This window comes from Myxine glutinosa, chromosome 7 (assembly GCF_964187855.1).
Source record: "Myxine glutinosa chromosome 7, kmMyxGlut1.1, whole genome shotgun sequence".
In the NCBI taxonomy this organism is placed as follows: domain Eukaryota; kingdom Metazoa; phylum Chordata; class Myxini; order Myxiniformes; family Myxinidae; genus Myxine; species Myxine glutinosa.
This window is the reverse complement of record NC_136267.1, coordinates 171,208,641-171,227,711: the sequence shown is the minus strand read 5'-3', so window position 1 is coordinate 171,227,711 and position 19,071 is coordinate 171,208,641. Positions and strand designations below refer to the sequence as shown.

At 48.0% G+C, this 19,071-nt stretch overlaps 1 protein-coding gene across 1 annotated transcript in view; it reads left to right on the top strand.

The window, feature by feature from the left end:
- LOC137431837 (titin) overlaps positions 1-19,071 on the top strand; it is a 172,015-nt gene that overhangs the window by 135,239 nt on the left and 17,705 nt on the right. Inside the window, exon 16 of the mRNA XM_068123580.2 lies at positions 17,263-17,544. Coding sequence (XP_067979681.2) covers positions 17,263-17,544 — 282 coding nt within the window. The remainder of the gene's footprint in view (positions 1-17,262; positions 17,545-19,071) is intronic.

Genomic DNA, 19,071 nt, shown 5'->3' with positions numbered 1-19,071 from the left:
CGGTTTTAGCCCTATCTCCCAATGGTGAAGAATCACTTTGAACATTCTCTTATCCGGATCCGGATTGGAATCTTCACCAAAATTGAATCTATTTTTCCTTGCCACACAACCAACCTATCAACCAAGTTTCGTCCAAATCCGTCCACCTTTTGAGATATCGTGCTATATATATTAAGGGGGGAATTTCAATCTCTCAATGCCTTTTGTGTCACTTCGACAATTCAAGAATCTTGATTTTCAACAAAATCTACTCAATTCGTCAATTTGTTCACCAATAATTTTCGATATCCTGCTCACAGATAAACAAATACAAACAGACAGGGGTGAAAGCATAACCTCTGTTGACCTTCGGTGGCGGAGTTAAAGATGAACATGCAATACAAGATAGTTGTGCAACAAATTCAGGGATTTACATTGGACATTAAACTGGGAATCCCGTCTGCTGGCATTTGTTGGTGGATGTCAAAGACCCTATGGTGCCCTTCGTGAAGCGTATGTGAGCTATCAGCAGCACCCTGAACAAATTAGTAATTCCTCCTCTAACTTGTCGGGGGCAACTGTGCCCCACAGCTAATACTGCTACCCTCAGACACGTGTTACATAAGAAAGAAGAAGAGGACGGATTTACACATCTACCACTGTCAGTCTCGTTGTTTTACATTGTCTGAAAACATATTTCTATCTTAAATATGTTGAGCTCATATTCTCTTTTTGGGCAAATCATTTGAACAAAAGTTTTTTTGTGATGATTTTCATAATTGACTGGGTAGCCTGAAGGTAACAAGTACAAAAAGTTTTAATTTAAACAAAAGCCGCGTCAATGTTACACAATGCCTAGATGCAGCTGTGCCTATAACGTCGATGTTATAGGCACAGGACATTCCTATTGATTCGATTACTTGATGTTATTTTTGTGCAAAGTGAAAATATATCTCGGCAATTTCCCGTGTGTGGCGACGAATTTTTAATATATCTCGGCATTTTCCCGTCTGTTATTTCAGGCGGTGTATGACTGACCATGCCGCGATTAAAAAAATATATATCTCGGCAATTTCCCGTGTGTGGCGACACGTGAACGAAGCTATGCTCCTCTCTCCACATTATTGTGACGACGTATAAATTAAATATTTCATCGTGACGATTGTCATCAAATGGACGAATTTTTAATATATCTCGGCATTTTCCCGTCTGTTATTTCGGGCGGTGTATGACTGACCATGCCGCGATTTAAACAAAATATATATTGTTACGGACACGGCTAACGATGTTGCTTGACTGAGCGGAATGGCCGCCGTGTTCGTACAGTTTACCCGATTACCCCCAACTCACCCGATTCCACTCGAACGTTGGCCAAATCGCGCTACGCTAAATCAATGATGGAAAGGACACAACGACTGGGATAGATGAAACGACGCAAGGGGTACAGTTCTCAAGACCTCCGGAGGAGGATATAATTAGTGGTGGAGAAAAGGGGTAGATTACAAGGTAGAGTGAGGTAAAAGACACAGAAGAGATAGGCACTTAGATACAATCTTATCTATCCCAGACAGACCACAGACAAACGGAACAAGGCTGACTTACACAGGGATTGATGGCAGGGAAGGACAGGTCGGTTGATAGCACAAGGTGCACCTTGGCTCGGGGACAGGATCAAGCACGGTCCAAAAGATGCAGGGAGGCCTCACAGCGCTCGGAGGTGGCGTCTTGCTTCTCCAAGCTCAGCGCGCATCTGACATCACCTCCCTCTTCCTGCGCATGCTCAGCGGGGAGTCACACGCCCTCGGCTGGTTGGCTCCGCCCCAGATGGGACCGGTCCGCCGCTTCTATTGGGTGCGGGGGTTACCGGGCTCCGCCCTTGACGAGGAGCTGACAGCGAGCCCCTACTTGGTAACCCCATCGAGCACATGTTCGATGGCGGCTCGTTGGAAAGGCCTGGTGCCCTCCCAACACCCCCTACCAACCAAGCCGGAGTGAGGACGCGCACTCCCCGCGCCGCCGCCGTTGTTGTTGTTGTTGTTGTTGCTGAACCGTGAGGAAGAGCTGTGGGGAGGTATTGGGAGGTCCTAAACTTCCTAACGGTGCCATACAATCACATTCTGGTGCAACGAAGAGTCAGAATTAATGGAAACGAGTCCTTAACTGACATAGACTAAGAATAACTAGCAAGATGTCCTATAGTTGTCTACGTGAGATGCGGTGAACCTGGGTGCGACATTTAATGGGGGAAATAGGGGGAGGTCGGGTCTACAGAGTGTTGTTTACAGAAAATGGGACTAGGGAATGGGGGATTGGGGATAGTTGGGAAGTATTGAGGAAATAGGGGAATATTTACAAGCGGACATGGATGGATGCAAATCCCATATCCGCAACATTGCACCCTTCTCTACCTCGGGGCGTCCCGACCCGATAAATTTTTACCTACGTTAGTGTGGCACTCAGATGTAGTTCCCTCTACTATTAACTCAACCCTGAGTGCGACAGTTTTACAGATGTTCACAAATGAGTAAATATGTCCCCCTGCGACGTTGCACCCTTCTCCTACCAGAAACACACCCACAGGATAACCGAATCGCGGAAAGCATCCTCAAACTAAACATACAGCCGGTAGGGAGCATCATTTATACAACACTACACTGATATTTACACTACGATCCAGGACCTGTTCTTTGAGGAACACATGCAGATGTTATGCATAGAGAGAGCACGCATGCCAGCATCGATGCACCAACCCACGAGTGCCCTGTGGCCCTACGGCCTTTAATAATGTGCAGAGCACCCCGTCCAAGCACCAAAAGCACCACCCCATTATGTACAGTCAGCACCATCCGGTGCACCAATAAAGTGTTCAATAAAAATGCACAATTAAGTGTCCATGGTCACCGGTGGTGTCGCAGCCGGCCGATGTTCTGCCGCTGGTCTTGCCTTCATGGAGTGCACTTGGCCTTCTGGCTTCTTTAAAAATAAAGAAAGGCGCCAACCGCGTCCATTTCTAAATTGTGGCCGTCAGGGGGGCCAACTAAAAGTGGTTCACCTGTATGGCATAGGTGCCACGTTGACCCAGAGGTCCATCCACGGGTGGTGCTTGACCGCCAAAGAACTGCGGTCCATTGTGGGCGGCCACCAAAATTGCGGTCCATATGGTGTATCGATCCAGGCAGCAAGCAGCGGAAGTGCAGGCCCACAACTGCGGAGCCAGCACCTCTCTCTCCTCTCTCTCTGCCCCAAAGCCAGATCCTCGGAGGTGGGAGACAAAAGAAGACAAGTGAGTAAGGTGGCAAGGGCGCAAAAGTGCACGCAATACTAGGTAATGCACACTGGGGGCACATGGGAACCAGGTGAGACAGGTACGTTCCTACCGTACGCCCCCCCCCCCCCACCAGGTAACCTACATTGCCCCTCCCTTAACCCTTACTGTATCCACAAAACACAACACTACCCATAAACATCTACTTTACACATCAACAAACGTCCCTACTGTCTTCCCCGTTCCTCCCATAAACCAAATTCGTCTTCTCTCCCTCCTAACCAATCAAATTTGCCATTTCCAACTCTCATCAAAATTTGCCATCACCAATTCATCATCAGTCCCTCCTAAGGAGGGAGAGATGGAATCACCCCAATGTCTCATCCACGTCGTGATGCGTCTCACAAATCCACACAGCAATTCTCCTTTCCTGCAACACAGAACAAAGGAACACAGGTGTGGAGTCATCATCACCACCTCAGGTAAGTGGCTGCGTATGGTGCGACAGGTTCATCAATCCTAACTATTTCCTAAATGACTTTAACAACTTTACATTACCCGGGGTCTTTCCCTGCCAATCCATTGGCCCACTTACACTATGGGTTCTAAAAACCAATTCCCATTGACCAAACTGTGGTGCTTCTCAAGTTGGGGTCTCACTCTCCCGATTCAACACTCGGTGCCCCCGCACAATTTCGGTGGCTGGGTCGTGTGACGCTCCCAGCTGGTCCGCCCACCTGCACACCTCCACCACTGTTGTTGCCTACCGAGCTCACCTGCTCCTCACCCTAACCTAACTAACTGGGGAAGGCCCTCTCGCACTCTCACCCCCTCAGTGCCCTCTCTGGCACGGGCTGCCCGATCCACACCCGGGATCCTCAGGCACCCACTGACACTAACGGCTCCCAGAGCCCACCTGCGGCCTCACCTGGCCGACATCTAACAGTGGCGGAGTGCCCAACCATTCACACTCATACTAACAGGCCACACGACCAGCCAATTTCACCACACCAATGCACCCATCCACAATACCATTCTGCATCCGCACCACAAATGCCAATATCCAACCACAATTTACCTATACCTTCTAACTATTCTTTAAACTACCCTCCCCGGGTACTCGTGAAAAGGGGTCCACTCTTCCCCCATCCACACCTTCGCACCATGCACACCACTCCGTACCACTTACTCCAACTCTCTCCACACCACTCATTCCATTACTCCATGTATTCCACACACCTGTACTTGCACACCTGTGCTCTCATACTTGGTGCCGCCTGCACCCTTCTCTCCCCCAAGCGCATTCGCGCTGATCCACAACACTCACTACTCATACACTGCTCCACACACCTGTCCAGTTCTCACACAGCATCATCTCATCTAACTACTCCCCTCTGAAACTTGCGCTTCCCAGTCGTCCCTTTAAACTATGGCGCTCCCACGTCATTATCAAACACTAAGCTACTACGTCCCCACTACAGGTATCAGTCACTATCTAAACCTTAACGTTACCTAATGTCATCTTCGCTCGATCCCTACACACAATATCCTAACCCACCCGGGCTAGTTTTCACTGCCATACACCCCATAAGCTAGTGCTCCTTTGCCCCCCTTGTGAGGGATGACAGAGTTGCCATCCCACCACATCGGGCATCTCCCACTACCAATTTTGCACATCAAATTTCAACAAATCAAAAATTTGCCAATCACTACCCATCATCTGCCAATCATTACTGCCAATCCTTTGCCAATCATCAAATTTTGTTTTTCTAATTTCGGGGCCAAAACACTATCCTCGTCATTACAGTCTACTTACTAGAACCTCTCGGTGCGCCAATTCACTTCTAAAGTTCGGCTTCGTACAGCCAAGCCATGAATGCGGGTTGTTTGGTGCCAGCGGCTGGATACGTCCCGCATTCGGTGCAGGGAAGGAGGTTTACCCGGGCCGAGGTCCCACGCACCATCTCAGCACGGAGCCATCCCATGGCCCGATCTCGACCTGCCGGAATGCCTCAACAAAAAGTGGTCGCCATGACGACCCTTCCTATCGGGCTGCCCGCTCCGCCTAGTGGAGCACGGACGCGGCCGTTCAAAGCGAGGCCCAGCGTGGATCGCGTACGGCGGTCCTTTCGAACCCGCCGTGGCTCGGATCCCCGCTGGTTCTCGCGGCACGCGAAGCCCGGCACGCACCGAGGGCCCGATTCGGCTATAAGTCGCTCTAACCGCTAACCCGGTTACCGTCGATGCCTCACCTGCTTGCTTACACGCATACGCTACCCCTTTCTTGCTCATACATCCAGCCGTTTCCCTGCTCTTGGTCATTGCACCTTCTCTTACACACCCAGGTACACTCATTCCACTCACAGACTTGGTCACACACCTGACCACCGAACACCTTGGCACACATTCGTCGCTCGCACACCTCACCAACAGACCTCTTCGCGCCCCCTCCTCGGTCACCTCCTCTGTGACAATCACAGGTGTGCTCTCACTCGCACACCCAACCACGTGCCTCACTACCAATTCCAGCGTGCATTCCCACACACGCTCTACCATTCCAGGAGTGCTTCCTTTCTCACCTGTCACAACCAACTCACGCTCCGTGTCACTCTTACTACTCTCACCTCCACTCTTGACAGCGCACTCACCCTTACTCTCGACAGCGCACTCTTTCCTCATGCACCCGTCCGTTACACACCTTTCTCGCGCACACTCTCCCGTTACACCCTCTGTAACACTCACCACGGGTGTACACTCTTCCTTACTTTTGACAGCGCACTCTTTCCCCATGCACCCCAGAGTCGGACTTTCTCGCACACCTCCTTTTTCGCACACCAGACCTGTCGCACACTTCACCAACGGCCTCTCACGAACACCCGGGTCCATCTCGACCCCCAAGCTTATTAAATCACCTGGCGCATCATACGCACGACCATATTGGTCACCACTTACACCGGGTCCTCTTTCTCTTCGCTTCTCCTCCATCACCTGCGAATCCCTCATCCGGTTAATGAGCACATCATCACGATCCGAACACAGACTTTGGACCAATTCTTTTACTTCCTCCTTTATCTCTTTCTTATCCTCTCTCCGTCGCTTCTTAATTTCGCTTACCCCTTCTTCCACTTCTTCTAATTTCTGCTTCACCTCTTTTATTTCCCGGTGCGTCTCCTCAAGCTCGTCCTCTAAGGCCACCTTGACCGTTTCTATGTGCGTCCTCACCTGCCGGTCCTTCGTCTCCATTACCTCTACCACCTTGTTCATTTTCCTCGTCAGGTCCTCATGTACCGTCTGACACTCTTTTTTAATTACCCCTACGTCCTTTTTCATCTCCTTCTGTGTCGATTTTAATCCCTCTATTACCGCTGTGTTCTTCTTTACCTGGTCCGTTAGTTCTTTTTGTCCCTCCGTCAGCTGTTCCACTCCCAGCGTCAACTCCTCGATACCACCTTGCAATTTTACAGTCCCCTTTCTCACCTCCTTCTCCATGCGCTCCTTACAGTGCCTCACCTCCTCGCGCACTCCTCCGACCTCCTCACTCACACCTCTTCTGATCTCCTCTCCCATCACTTGCATCTCCTGCCCAGATGCCACCCTCATCTGCTCCATTTCCTCCCTGTGAGCATCCAATTTAGTTTCTACCCCCATTCTGACCCCCTCTATCTGCTGCCCCATTTTTTTAACTTCCCTTTCCGCTTGGTCCCTCATGTCCCTCAATTTGCCTTCCATACTGTTTTCTAACCCCTCTAACCCATTTTTCACTCCCTCTATGTGATTCTCCTGGGCAGCCATTCTATTTTCCACCCCCGTTAACCCCTCCTGTATTTCCCCTAATCTATTGTCTAATCCCTCTATTCTACTCCCTAACCCTCTGATCTGGGCCCCCATCCTTTGTTCTAACCGTTGGCTATTGGCCCCCATGTCCTCCCTCAATTTCTCGCTATTGGACCCCATTCTTTGTTCTAACCGTTGGCTATTGGCCCCCATGTCCTCCCTCAATTTCTCGCTATTGGACCCCATCCTTTGTTCTAACCGTTCGCTATTCTGGGCCATAAGGGCCTTCATTTGTATTAAAAAAAGGTTCAAATCTACCAGCGGCGCTGCTACGGTCGCGGGCGCGGTCGCCATAGCCATCTGCGAGGCGCCATTTTGCGCGCCCGTAACCTCGTGCGCGAGGACGCCATTTTGCGAACCTGCCGCCCTCACTGCTTCGCTCTCCTCTTGTCCCTCAATTTGGTCCTGGATCGACCCTGCCTCACTCTCCTCTACCGGAACCCAGCCGTCTTGATCTGCCATAGCGCGACTTTCAAAATTCGGGTTTTTTTTTTTTTAAACAAAACAAATTTCACAGTTAATAATTTCGAGCGCGTGAAGCGCGCTTCGGGTCCAATCTCACTTCCTGACACCAATTGTTATGGACACGGCTAACGATGTTGCTTGACCGAGCGGAATGGCCGCCGTGTTCGTACAGTTTACCCGATTACCCCCAACTCACCCGATTCCACTCGAACGTTGGCCAAATCGCGCTACGCTAAATCAATGATGGAAAGGACACAACGACTGGGATAGATGAAACGACGCAAGGGGTACAGTTCTCAAGACCTCCGGAGGAGGATATAATTAGTGGTGGAGAAAAGGGGTAGATTACAAGGTAGAGTGAGGTAAAAGACACAGAAGAGATAGGCACTTAGATACAATCTTATCTATCCCAGACAGACCACAGACAAACGGAACAAGGCTGACTTACACAGGGATTGATGGCAGGGAAGGACAGGTCGGTTGATAGCACAAGGTGCACCTTGGCTCGGGGACAGGATCAAGCACGGTCCAAAAGATGCAGGGAGGCCTCACAGCGCTCGGAGGTGGCGTCTTGTTTCTCCAAGCTCAGCGCGCATCTGACGTCACCTCCCTCTTCCTGCGCATGCTCAGCGGGGAGTCACACGCCCTCGGCTGGTTGGCTCCGCCCCAGATGGGACCGGTCCGCCGCTTCTATTGGGTGCGGGGGTTACCGGGCTCCGCCCTTGACGAGGAGCTGACAGCGAGCCCCTACTTGGTAACCCCGTCGAGCACATGTTCGATGGCGGCTCTTTGGAAAGGCCTGGTGCCCTCCCAACACCCCCTACCAACCAAGCCGGAGTGAGGACGCACACTCCCCGCGCCGCCGCCGTTGTTGTTGTTGTTGTTGTTGCTGAACCGTGAGGAAGAGCTGTGGGGAGGTATTGGGAGGTCCTAAACTTCCTAACGGTGCCATACAATCACATTCTGGTGCAACGAAGAGTCAGAATTAATGGAAACGAGTCCTTAACTGACATAGACTAAGAATAACTAGCAAGATGTCCTATAGTTGTCTACGTGAGATGCGGTGAACCTGGGTGCGACATTTAATGGGGGAAATAGGGGGAGGTCGGGTCCACAGAGTGTTGTTTACAGAAAATGGGACTAGGGAATGGGGGATTGGGGATAGTTGGGAAGTATTGAGGAAATAGGGGAATATTTACAAGCGGACATGGATGGATGCAAATCCCATATCCGCAACAATATATATCTCAGCATTTTCCCGTCTGTTATTTCGGGCGGTGTATGACTGACCATGCCGCGATTTAAAAAAAATATATCTCAATGGACTTGAAGTTACAGGCCTTTGAGAATTCATTTCGTTCTATAAAGGGCAACTTTCATCGGATTTTCTTCCCGTTTTTTTTCAACCGAGTCTAAAACTATGTTAGCGACTGTGAAAAATGAAATGATATATCGAATTTGATTTGAAATAAAACTGTGTGAGAGAGGAAGACACCACGGGCCTACAAAACAGGCCTCAAAGCTATGCGAGTTAATAAAATGGTGGATATTTGTTTATATGAAGCCTCTCCCAAAATGGGTGGAGCTATGGTTCCCAGAATGGGTGGAGCTTTGAGGTTTTGTCTTCTCTGCAAGAACAAGAAGAACAAGAAGAAGAAGAACAAGAAGAACAACAACAACAGCAGAGGGCACTCTATTAGCAGCGTCTGCGACGCGGCTAAAAATGGTGATAATGATATTTGTTTCCATTTCTTTAGTTTATCAATACAGGACAACAACACTGACTTTATTGAAAAGAAGGCTCCACAAAGTGGAAAATAATTATTTTTTCATTATCCAACAAATTAGAAACTCTAATATGAAATGTGATGAAATAATGAGATGCCTGTCCTCTCGAGTCTGGGATATGCATGACTCCTCCGTCATATAGAAATGATTTGTTTCCAATGCTTTCCAATCTTTTCGTCAAACTTTCGGAATCTCGAGGGAATCGATGCAAATTGATCCCCTTCTCTTGTCGATCTGAATATTGCAATGCATCGCAAACAAGGCATATTTTCAATCAATGGAATCAACTGAACGGCAAACCTCATTACCTCCGCCACCAAAGGTGGATGCGGGTTATGTTTTCACCTCTGTCTGTCTGTTTATGAACAAAATATCTCAAAAAGTTGTGGACGGATTCGGACGAAATTTGGTGGACCGATTGTGGGTCTGGCAAGGACGATTCGATTCGATTTTGGTGAAGATCTGAAAAAGGATTCGGATATGAGAATTATTTAATTTTTCAAGTGATTCTTCACCATTGGGAGATCGGGCCAAAAACGATACATAGCAGGATATCTCAAAACGTTATGGATGGATTTGGGCGAAACTTGTTGGACAGGTTGTGTGTGTGACAAGGACGAATCGATTCTATTTTGGTGAAGATCAGGATCCGGCTAGTAGAATATTTTAAGTGATTCTTCACCATTGAGTGATATGGCCAACCAGGTGGAGGTATGCTCTCCACTGGGTGCCGTTCTAGTTCATCCAGGCAAACACTATATTGGCATAAGATGAGCTTTCGGTAGCAACATGGCTGGTGTGAGTCATTGCATTTTGATAAACCTATCATGGACAAAGTTGCTTAGGACGACAGATGGCCAGACTCTCTACATATGGCTCCGGTGCTGACTCATGCAATCACGCCTACTGCTGATGTAGCACTAAACATACTAATTATAATCACATGCATGATTGTCTTGCAGAGGAGCTATAAACACCTAAAACTGCCTGGAAATATCAGTAGCTATGCTTATGCAAGCTTTCGATTTCATGTAACTCAACTGAATGCTCACAAATCCAACGTAACAGCTAGAAGGGCACTCGATGGATTGCATTCCTCCGCCAAGTTGATCAGTTTTTATTTATTTATCCCTCCGACAGGTGAGATCTGGATCCGGACCTGAACCAAAATCGAATTGGCTTGTTCTTGTCACCTGGCCAACTCATCCACCAAGTTTGATCAGAACTCGTCAACAACTTCTTGAAATATCATGATATATATCGTTTTTGGTCCTATCACTCAGTGGTGAAGAATCACATAAAATTCCTCACACATCCGGATCCTCACCAAAATCGAACCAATTCTTCCTTGGCACACACCCAACGTGTCCACCAGGTTTCGTCCACTTCGTCCACGTACACTTCCATCCACCTTTGATGGCTATATACAAAGGTCACATCATCAGTGCACAATGAAGATGCTGAATCTCCATGTATCACACCAGGGTATCAGGGTATCAGGGTACCAGGGTATCACACCAGCAGTATCAAATACATATGATATGTTTGGCACCGACCTGTGTTGAGCACGAGTAAAAAAGGACATCCCTGATCGTCAGTTGATGTTGCAATGATGATGTCAAGTCTCCTCGGGCAATGGTGGCATTGCTTTTCTAAGGCTGGTACACACAGGTAAGTGTGTGGTATAGACGGTCGGTCGCCACTCCTCTCCGTCTCTCTGCTGGCCGTTGGGGAATTCACCCTCTTCCGCCTGTGCTGTTGGAGTCGACTGGACTCTCATCCACCAGATGTGCAGAGCCATCTGCCATTTAAACCACATGGCTGCGGACTGTTACCCTGGTAAGGGGGGCTGATAGGTACTACACCTTGCCCACAGGTGACCTGGGGTTATGCAAGGCAGGGGCATCCATCTCCCCGAGGTACCAGACGATACCTGCATACCCTTTGCAAGGATTCATTATTGAGGGCCAATAAATAAGCCACACATCTCTCGGTCTTGTTCTTTGTCTGTATGCACCTCTTAAGACGAGGAAATAACGACACAGGTGCTCAACAATTAATAGGGTCACACATTTAATCGGAACGGTCGTGGAAACCGTGACCTTTTAACCTCCGCTACCCAATGTGTATGGAGGTTATGTTTTCAACCCTGTGTTTCTTTGTCTGTCTGTCTGTGAACAAAAAATCTCAAATGTTGTGGACGGATTGGGACGAAATTTGGTGGAGAGGTTGAGTAGGTGACAAGGACGAAATGATTAGATTTTGGTAAAGATCCGAATCTGAGAATTTCTTAAATGATTACCATTGAGAGATGGGGATAAAAAACGTTATTTAGCACGATATCTCAAAAAGTTTTGGACTGATTCGGACGAAACATGGTGGACATGTTGGGGGTGTGACAAGGACAAATTGATTCGATTTTGGTGAAGATCCGAATACGGGTCCGGATAGAAGTATTATTTAATTTTCTTAAGTTGTTAGACCTCCGCACCAAAGTTCGCTTTGTTTCCGGGTTCGGTTGCGAGAGGACGCTGGCGTTGCATATTCGCCGCTTCTCCGACTGGATGGATGTACAGGGTCTGCTTCTACCTTTCTGACCTGACATCTCACACCTGTCCTGCCTTTTCACACCCGCACGTGCCGCGTGTTCTCCGGCTGGATAACGGAATCTGCTTTTGATGGTACGGAATACGGAATTCGAAAGGCCCGCTCCCGTTGATTGTGGCCGTGGCCTTGTTTGTCGGTGGCCTTGTGGCCTTGTTTGCCGCTGTGGTCTTGATTAGCGGCTGCAGTCGTTTGCCGCTGCGTTTGCCGCTGCGTTTGCCGCTTTGCCTCCTCGACCTTGGCCTCGTACTCGTCCCTTCGCTCCTGCCTGGCATGGCTCTGAAGTACTCCGCCGCAAGGCTTCTTCTGCTCAATACCCGCTCCACCCCATCATGCATCTCTGCCATCAAATCAAATGGACTCCTCCGACGACCCAGGTACATTCACCGTGGCTCCGGTCGCAAGTTTGTTTATTTGCAATCAGGTCACTCCATCCCCGTCCTCTGGTCGGCTCAGCGCACTCTCACTCTTCGTCCCAGCGCACCTGGTCACAGCAACCCACACGATCGCACCTCTTGCCTACGAACCCTGGCTAAATCACCTGAATTCATCCCTGCTGTTCAAAACAACATCAAGCTCACCCTGTTCAACACCCGGTCCCTCAACAATAAATGCCTCATCCTGAACGAATACATCCTGGATAACAAACTGGACTTTCTCTGTCTCACCGAAACCTGGCAACAACCTCTGGACTACTACACACTCAACCTCACCACACCCAATGGATATTCCTACGTCAATAAACCACGCTCGGAGGGCCGAGGTGGTGGAATTGCCGTTATCCACCGTCAAGACATCAAGACCAACCTCATCTCCATCTCATCTGCTCCATCATTTGAACACCTGGCTTTAAAACTCTCTGGTCACACGCAGTCAGTCATGGCTGTCGTCTACCGCCCTCCCAAACCCCACCCATCATTCCTGTCTGACTTCTCCTACTTTCTGACCCAGCTATGTTCCCTCTCCCCCTCAATCCTCCTCCTTGGTGATTTCAATATCCACATGGACTCCACTGACTCCACAATAACCACTGACTTCACTGATTTACTCACCTGCTTTAACCTCACTCAACATGTCGACTTTCCTACCCATATCCGTGGTCACATTTTGGACCTTGTCTGCTCCACTGGATTAAATTTGCACCATCTCTATGGCTCCGACCTCACCCTCTCTGACCACTTAGCCATCACTCTGACCATCAACATCCCCGCCCCAACACCAAGGCATTATCGCACAATCAACTTCCGTAAGCTAAACGCTCTTTCACCTACCTCATTCTCATCCACCCTCTCTGAAAAAATGTCCACTTCTCCCTTCATTGACCTCCACACCCCTTCCGACCTCACTGACTACTACAACCACACTCTCTCCTCCTGCCTTGACCAGCTTGCGCCTGTAAAAACCAAAACAGTTTCTTTCACCCATTCTGCTCCCTGGTTTACCCCTGAACTCCACCTGATGAAAACTCGTGCTCGCCAACTTGAAAGACTCCGCAATAAAACGGGTCTCACAGTTCACTCCCAAGCCTACAAGGACCACATACAACACTACAAAGATGCCCTCTCCCGCGCCCGCTCTGCCTACTACTCTCAAATTATCCACTCTGGCTCCGGAAACCCAAAAGCACTCTTCTCGACAATAAACAAACTCCTCCGCCCCCTGAACACCACCACCCAGTCATTCACAGTAGACAACTGCATCTCCTTCCTCTCTTTCTTCCAACGCAAAATTGACAACATCTACAACAGCTTGACCACCGCCGCACCCGCTCCCCCTCCAACCACCTGCCCCCCCTTGTCCTGCCATCCCCTGTCTCGGTTCTCCCCAATCTCTCCTACTGACCTCTCTGAACTCCTCATAGGAATGAAAACTGCCACCTGCACTCTTGACCCCATCCCCTCCAGCTTTGTCAAAGCCTCCCTCCCTGCTCTCTCTCCACTTATCATTGCAACAATAAACTCCTCCCTGTCTACAGGCATCGTCCCACCTTCCCTCAAAATTGCTGCTGTTACCCCCATTCTAAAAAAACCTGGTCTAAACCCTGACACCCTAAACAACTTCAGACCCATCTCCAACCTACCCTTTCTGTCAAAAGTTTTGGAACGCGCTGTAGCCACTCAACTCAAACATCATCTCTCTGCCAATAACTTGTATGAAACATTCCAATCCGGATTCCGCTCCAACCACAGTACTGAAACTGCTCTCCTCAAAATCACCAACGACCTTCTCCTCTCCTCTGACGCTGGCAACCTCAACATTCTCGTCCTCCTCGACCTCAGCGCTGCCTTTGACACCATCGATCACACTATCCTCCTCACCCGACTTGAATCCACCTTTAACGTCACCGGCACTGCCCTCTCTTGGATTAAATCATACCTCTCTGACAGATGCCAGTTCATCTCCATCAATAACTGCAAATCCCCCACTGCTCCCCTCCCCCAAGGTGTCCCCCAAGGTTCAGTTCTTGGCCCCCTCCTCTTCATCCTTTACCTGTCCCCGCTCGGTCACTTAATCCGCCGTCATGGTCTCCAATTCCACTGCTTCGCCGATGACATCCAGCTTTTCATCTCCACCAAGTCCATCTCCACCGACACCCACTCTATCCTGACAAACTGCATCACTGAAATAAAATCCTGGCTTCAAATCAACTTCCTCAAGCTTAACTGTGATAAATCTGAAATAATCATCATTGGCCCAAAAACGCTCACAAAATCCACCCATAACTTTGCCCTCAACATCGACGGTATCCCAGTATCCACCTCCCCTCACATCCGGAATCTTGGCGTCATCTTTGACCAAACCCTTTCCTTCGACAAATACACTAAACAGATCACAAAGTCAGCCTTCTTTCACCTGAAAAACATTGCCCGTCTCCGCTCATCCCTCTCCTCCACGGCTGCAGAAACCCTCATCCACGCCTTCATCACCTCCCGTCTGGACTACTGCAATAGCCTCCTCTATGGTTCACCCTCAAAAATCACCAATAAACTCCAATACATTCAGAACTCCGCTGCCCGTCTACTCACTCATTCCCGGACCCGTGACCACATCACCCCCGTCCTTTACAAGCTTCACTGGCTCCCCATCCCCCAGAGAATCCAGTACAAAATCCTCCTCTTGACATACAAAGCCCTCCATAACCTGGCCCCATCCTACCTGGCTGACCTCCTCTCCAGACACACTCCCACCCGCAACCTCCGCTCTGCTGGTACCAACCTCCTGACCCCCTCCATCCGGACCAAATTCAGATCCTGGGGGGACAGGGCCTTCTCCATCGCTGCTCCCACCCTCTGGAACTCACTACCTCACACCATCAGAGACTCCTCCTCACTCACCACATTCAAAACATCACTAAAGACCCACCTGTTCAACGCTGCATTCAACATTCAACCCACAGCATTTAACCCCTGACTATCTCTTCTCCTTCTCCCTCCTTTTGCTTTAAATATTTCCCTATTGATTCTTGTCTTGTCTTTTTGATTCTTGTCTTATATATATGCCGTATATCGCTGCTGTTTGTTTTCTTGATTCTTGTCTTTTTGCAATTGTTGTTTTCATGTATTGTTATGCATTATGTTTTCCACTCTGTCAAAGCGCCTTTGGGCTTCTGGAAAAGCGCTATACAAAATAAATGAATTATTATTATTATTATTATTATTAAGTGATTCTTCCCTATTGAGTGATGGGGCTAAAAACGGTATGTAGCATATTTCAAAAAGGTTGTGGATGACTTATGACAAACGTGGAGGATGAGTTGGCTAGGTGATGAGAACAAGCCGATTAGATTTTGGTTCATGTCGGATCCAGATCTGACCTATCAGTGGGATCCAATACGTAAACTGTTCAGCCTGGCGGCGGTTTGCGCTCTACCGAGTTCAGTAATATTTTGTTGTTTAACCATCTATCTATAATTCCAGTAATCTCTGTCTGTCTGTCTGTACGTTTGTTTGTTTGTCTGTGACCGCTGTTTCTCGACAACTACCGGTCCGATATACTTTTAACTTGCCAGGTATATTGCTGGGGACCCGAGGATGTGCCTTTTCAAGGTTTCATATTAATCGGACAATTACTTACCGAGCTATGTCCAAAAAACGATTCAACCAATCAGAGAGCAGCGAACGATCGCGTGTGCCGAACGTGGCGGGCACACTCTGCCTCGGATGGCACATTTGAGAGCGTATTCATTTATTTCACGTTTGCAAACTATGTTGGCGTTAAACTATGTTTTACAACTAATAAAAACGAATTTGCGATTCATTCGCTTTCCTGCGCGTTTGTGTACGCGATGGCGATTTCTTTACCAAACTCCGGAAGCCGTTCGCTTTGGACCGAACCATTGCATGTAAATAGAGGGGGGGGATTGTCACCACTCGCAAGCCGTTCGCTTTGGACCAAACCATTTCATGTAAATAGAGGGGGGGGATATAATTTTAGATATATATATATAGTACGGGCATGCCCTAGTCTATCTATAATTCCAGTAATCTCTGTCTGTCTGTACGTTTGTCTGTGACCGCTGTTTCTCGACAACCACGGGTCCGATATACTTTTAACTTGCCAGGTATATTGCTGGGGACCCGAGGATGTGCCTTTTCAAGGTTTCATATTAATCGGACAATTACTTACCGAGCTATGTCCAAAAAACGATTCAACCAATCAGAGAGCAGCGAACGATCGCGTGTGCCGAACGTGGCGGGCACACTCTGCCTCGGATGGCACATTTGAGAGCGTATTCATTTATTTCACGTTTGCAAACTATGTTGGCGTTAAACTATGTTTTACAACTAATAAAAACGAATTTGCGATTCATTCGCTTTCCTGCGCGTTTGTGCACGCGATGGCGATGTCTTTACCAAACTCCGGAAGCCGTTCGCTTTGGACCAAACCATTGCATGTAAATAGAGGGGGGGGATTGTCACCACTCGCAAGCCGTTCGCTTTGGACCAAACCATTTCATGTAAATAGAGGGGGGGGATATAATTTTAGATATAGATATAGTACGGGCATGCCCTAGTCTAAATAATGATGGCATGTACATATACTTTTGTTTAATACTGACATAGGTGAAGGACAAAGAGAATAAATAGGTTGCTGAACATTTTTATTTTGTCTTAGATATATGTGTGCTGCTTGTCCTGAAGGATGAGCAAAAAAAAAAATCAAAAAAAGTGAAACAATACAAATCAAATAATGAAATAAATAATAACTAAATAATGAAATAAATAATAAATGATCCCCCAAAATCCTCCAAAAATACAGTGATTAATTGAATATATAATAGGTATACCTGCTTCACGATCTACACCTGGGCTCTTTGTATTCCGCAGCCAAGCCAGTGATCATTTTCCTTCAGGAGCTGAGTGATGTCATAGCAAAGGAGAAAGACACTTTGGCTACATTTGAGGGTGAACTTTCGGAGCCTTTTTACAAGGTGAAGTGGTACAAAGCTGGTCAGCAGCTGGAGGATGGAGACAAGTACCGTATGCACTCAGACCGGTGTGTCCACCTACTTTCCGTGTTGATTATCTGCCCTGAGGATGCTGGGGAGTACTCCTGCAAGCTGGCTGAAGATCCATCAATCTGTAGCAAAGCCCAACTTCTGGTGGAAGGTTAGATATTGGTTGGGATGGTTCATTGCTCATCTTTTTTGTTTTGCATTTTTCCAAGACTATCGGTGTAATTGTAATACAAATGGCTTTTTATGTAATTTTCAGAAACTTGTGTTCTTGTGAAAAAATTGAATGTTATATTTTGAACATTAATCAGAAAACAAACCTGCTGTTTAGCAGTATTTTGGCTCTGGATTTGTCCGGATCACACATACGCAGAGAGGAGTGAGATAGTTTTTTTTTTGGCAGTTAAATATATCTGTCTGTCTGGCAGTGAAACAAAATTGAGAATCATTCCAAACAGGAAACTTACTGTTTTTAAGGACGTCATAATGGGCACAAACAACAGGCACGAATAACTAATGTAACGTGTTAAATAAGGTGGTAAAATAGATGCTGCATCACAGTGGTAAACTTATGGAATTCATTTTTTTAATACGACCTTTAAAATCTATATTTGTATCCTTCAGCACTGCAGAACACAAATCACCTTTTTATCACTTCCAAAAACCTCCAGTTTTGCACAACTTGGACATGATCATATTTATACATATATATATATTGTTACGGTTTTTAGAACCTTCACTTGGTAAATTTTAGTAAATGTTCCCTTATAAATCATCCCCTGTAAATATCCCCATTATTTGGCTTTATTAAAGATCGCACCCTAGTTAGTCCATGTACAACACGTAGAGCACCATAGGACCTCTCTGTAGTTATCTCATTATTATGTGTTTCAGTTAAGGATCTGTTCCCAATAGTTGAATCTGCGTTGCATTAATCAAATAAGATAGGCCCCTTCAATTTTCTCCAATCATCGCTCCCGCTCTTCAAAGTGCAGTAGCAGTAGGGCAGCGTTCGCTGCTCCTTGCCTTGATTCTGTTGTTGGCCCCAAACCGCCATTAAACATGCGGTCTCAAGCCGAGGAAAAAGGGGGCGGGACACAGGAACAAGGTGTGGCACGTCAACTCACCATCAGAGGTGGAGCCAGCGAGCCCTTGCCGGCCAACCAGCGCCGAGGTGAGCCGACCGGTAGGCGTGTCATCGGAGCCGGCGGCTTGATACAACAACGAACAATAAAAGAGGTTGCGAGGGACTGCTTCGACAGATGAGGTGAGAAGGAGTTCGGGTCGATGAGCTGGAGCGGAGCTGGGAGCTGCGCCACGAACTGCTGATGGTAACGGACTGCGCAGGGGATCGTTGATGATACGAACCTTGTTCGAGAGAGAGAGAGCATTGGCACGAGCCACATATTACGTACGCCGTATCCCAGTTTCCCCGATATATGTAACGTCCGCTCGCGGTCCACGATACGTGCTCGCTGCCTGCCAGGGTTTCCCGCCACGACGCGAGTCCACTCCTGGAGCCGGACCTCAATGCCCTACCGTCTGCCTGGCCCTTCTCCTCCTTCCAGCCATTCCTTCCTGCCATTCCCTATTCATGTGAGTCTGTTCATTTTGTCTGGGTTATAATATAAGACTGTTTTAAGGCTTGCCCTGTGTCCTTTTGCTCTTCTTCTTCTGTATA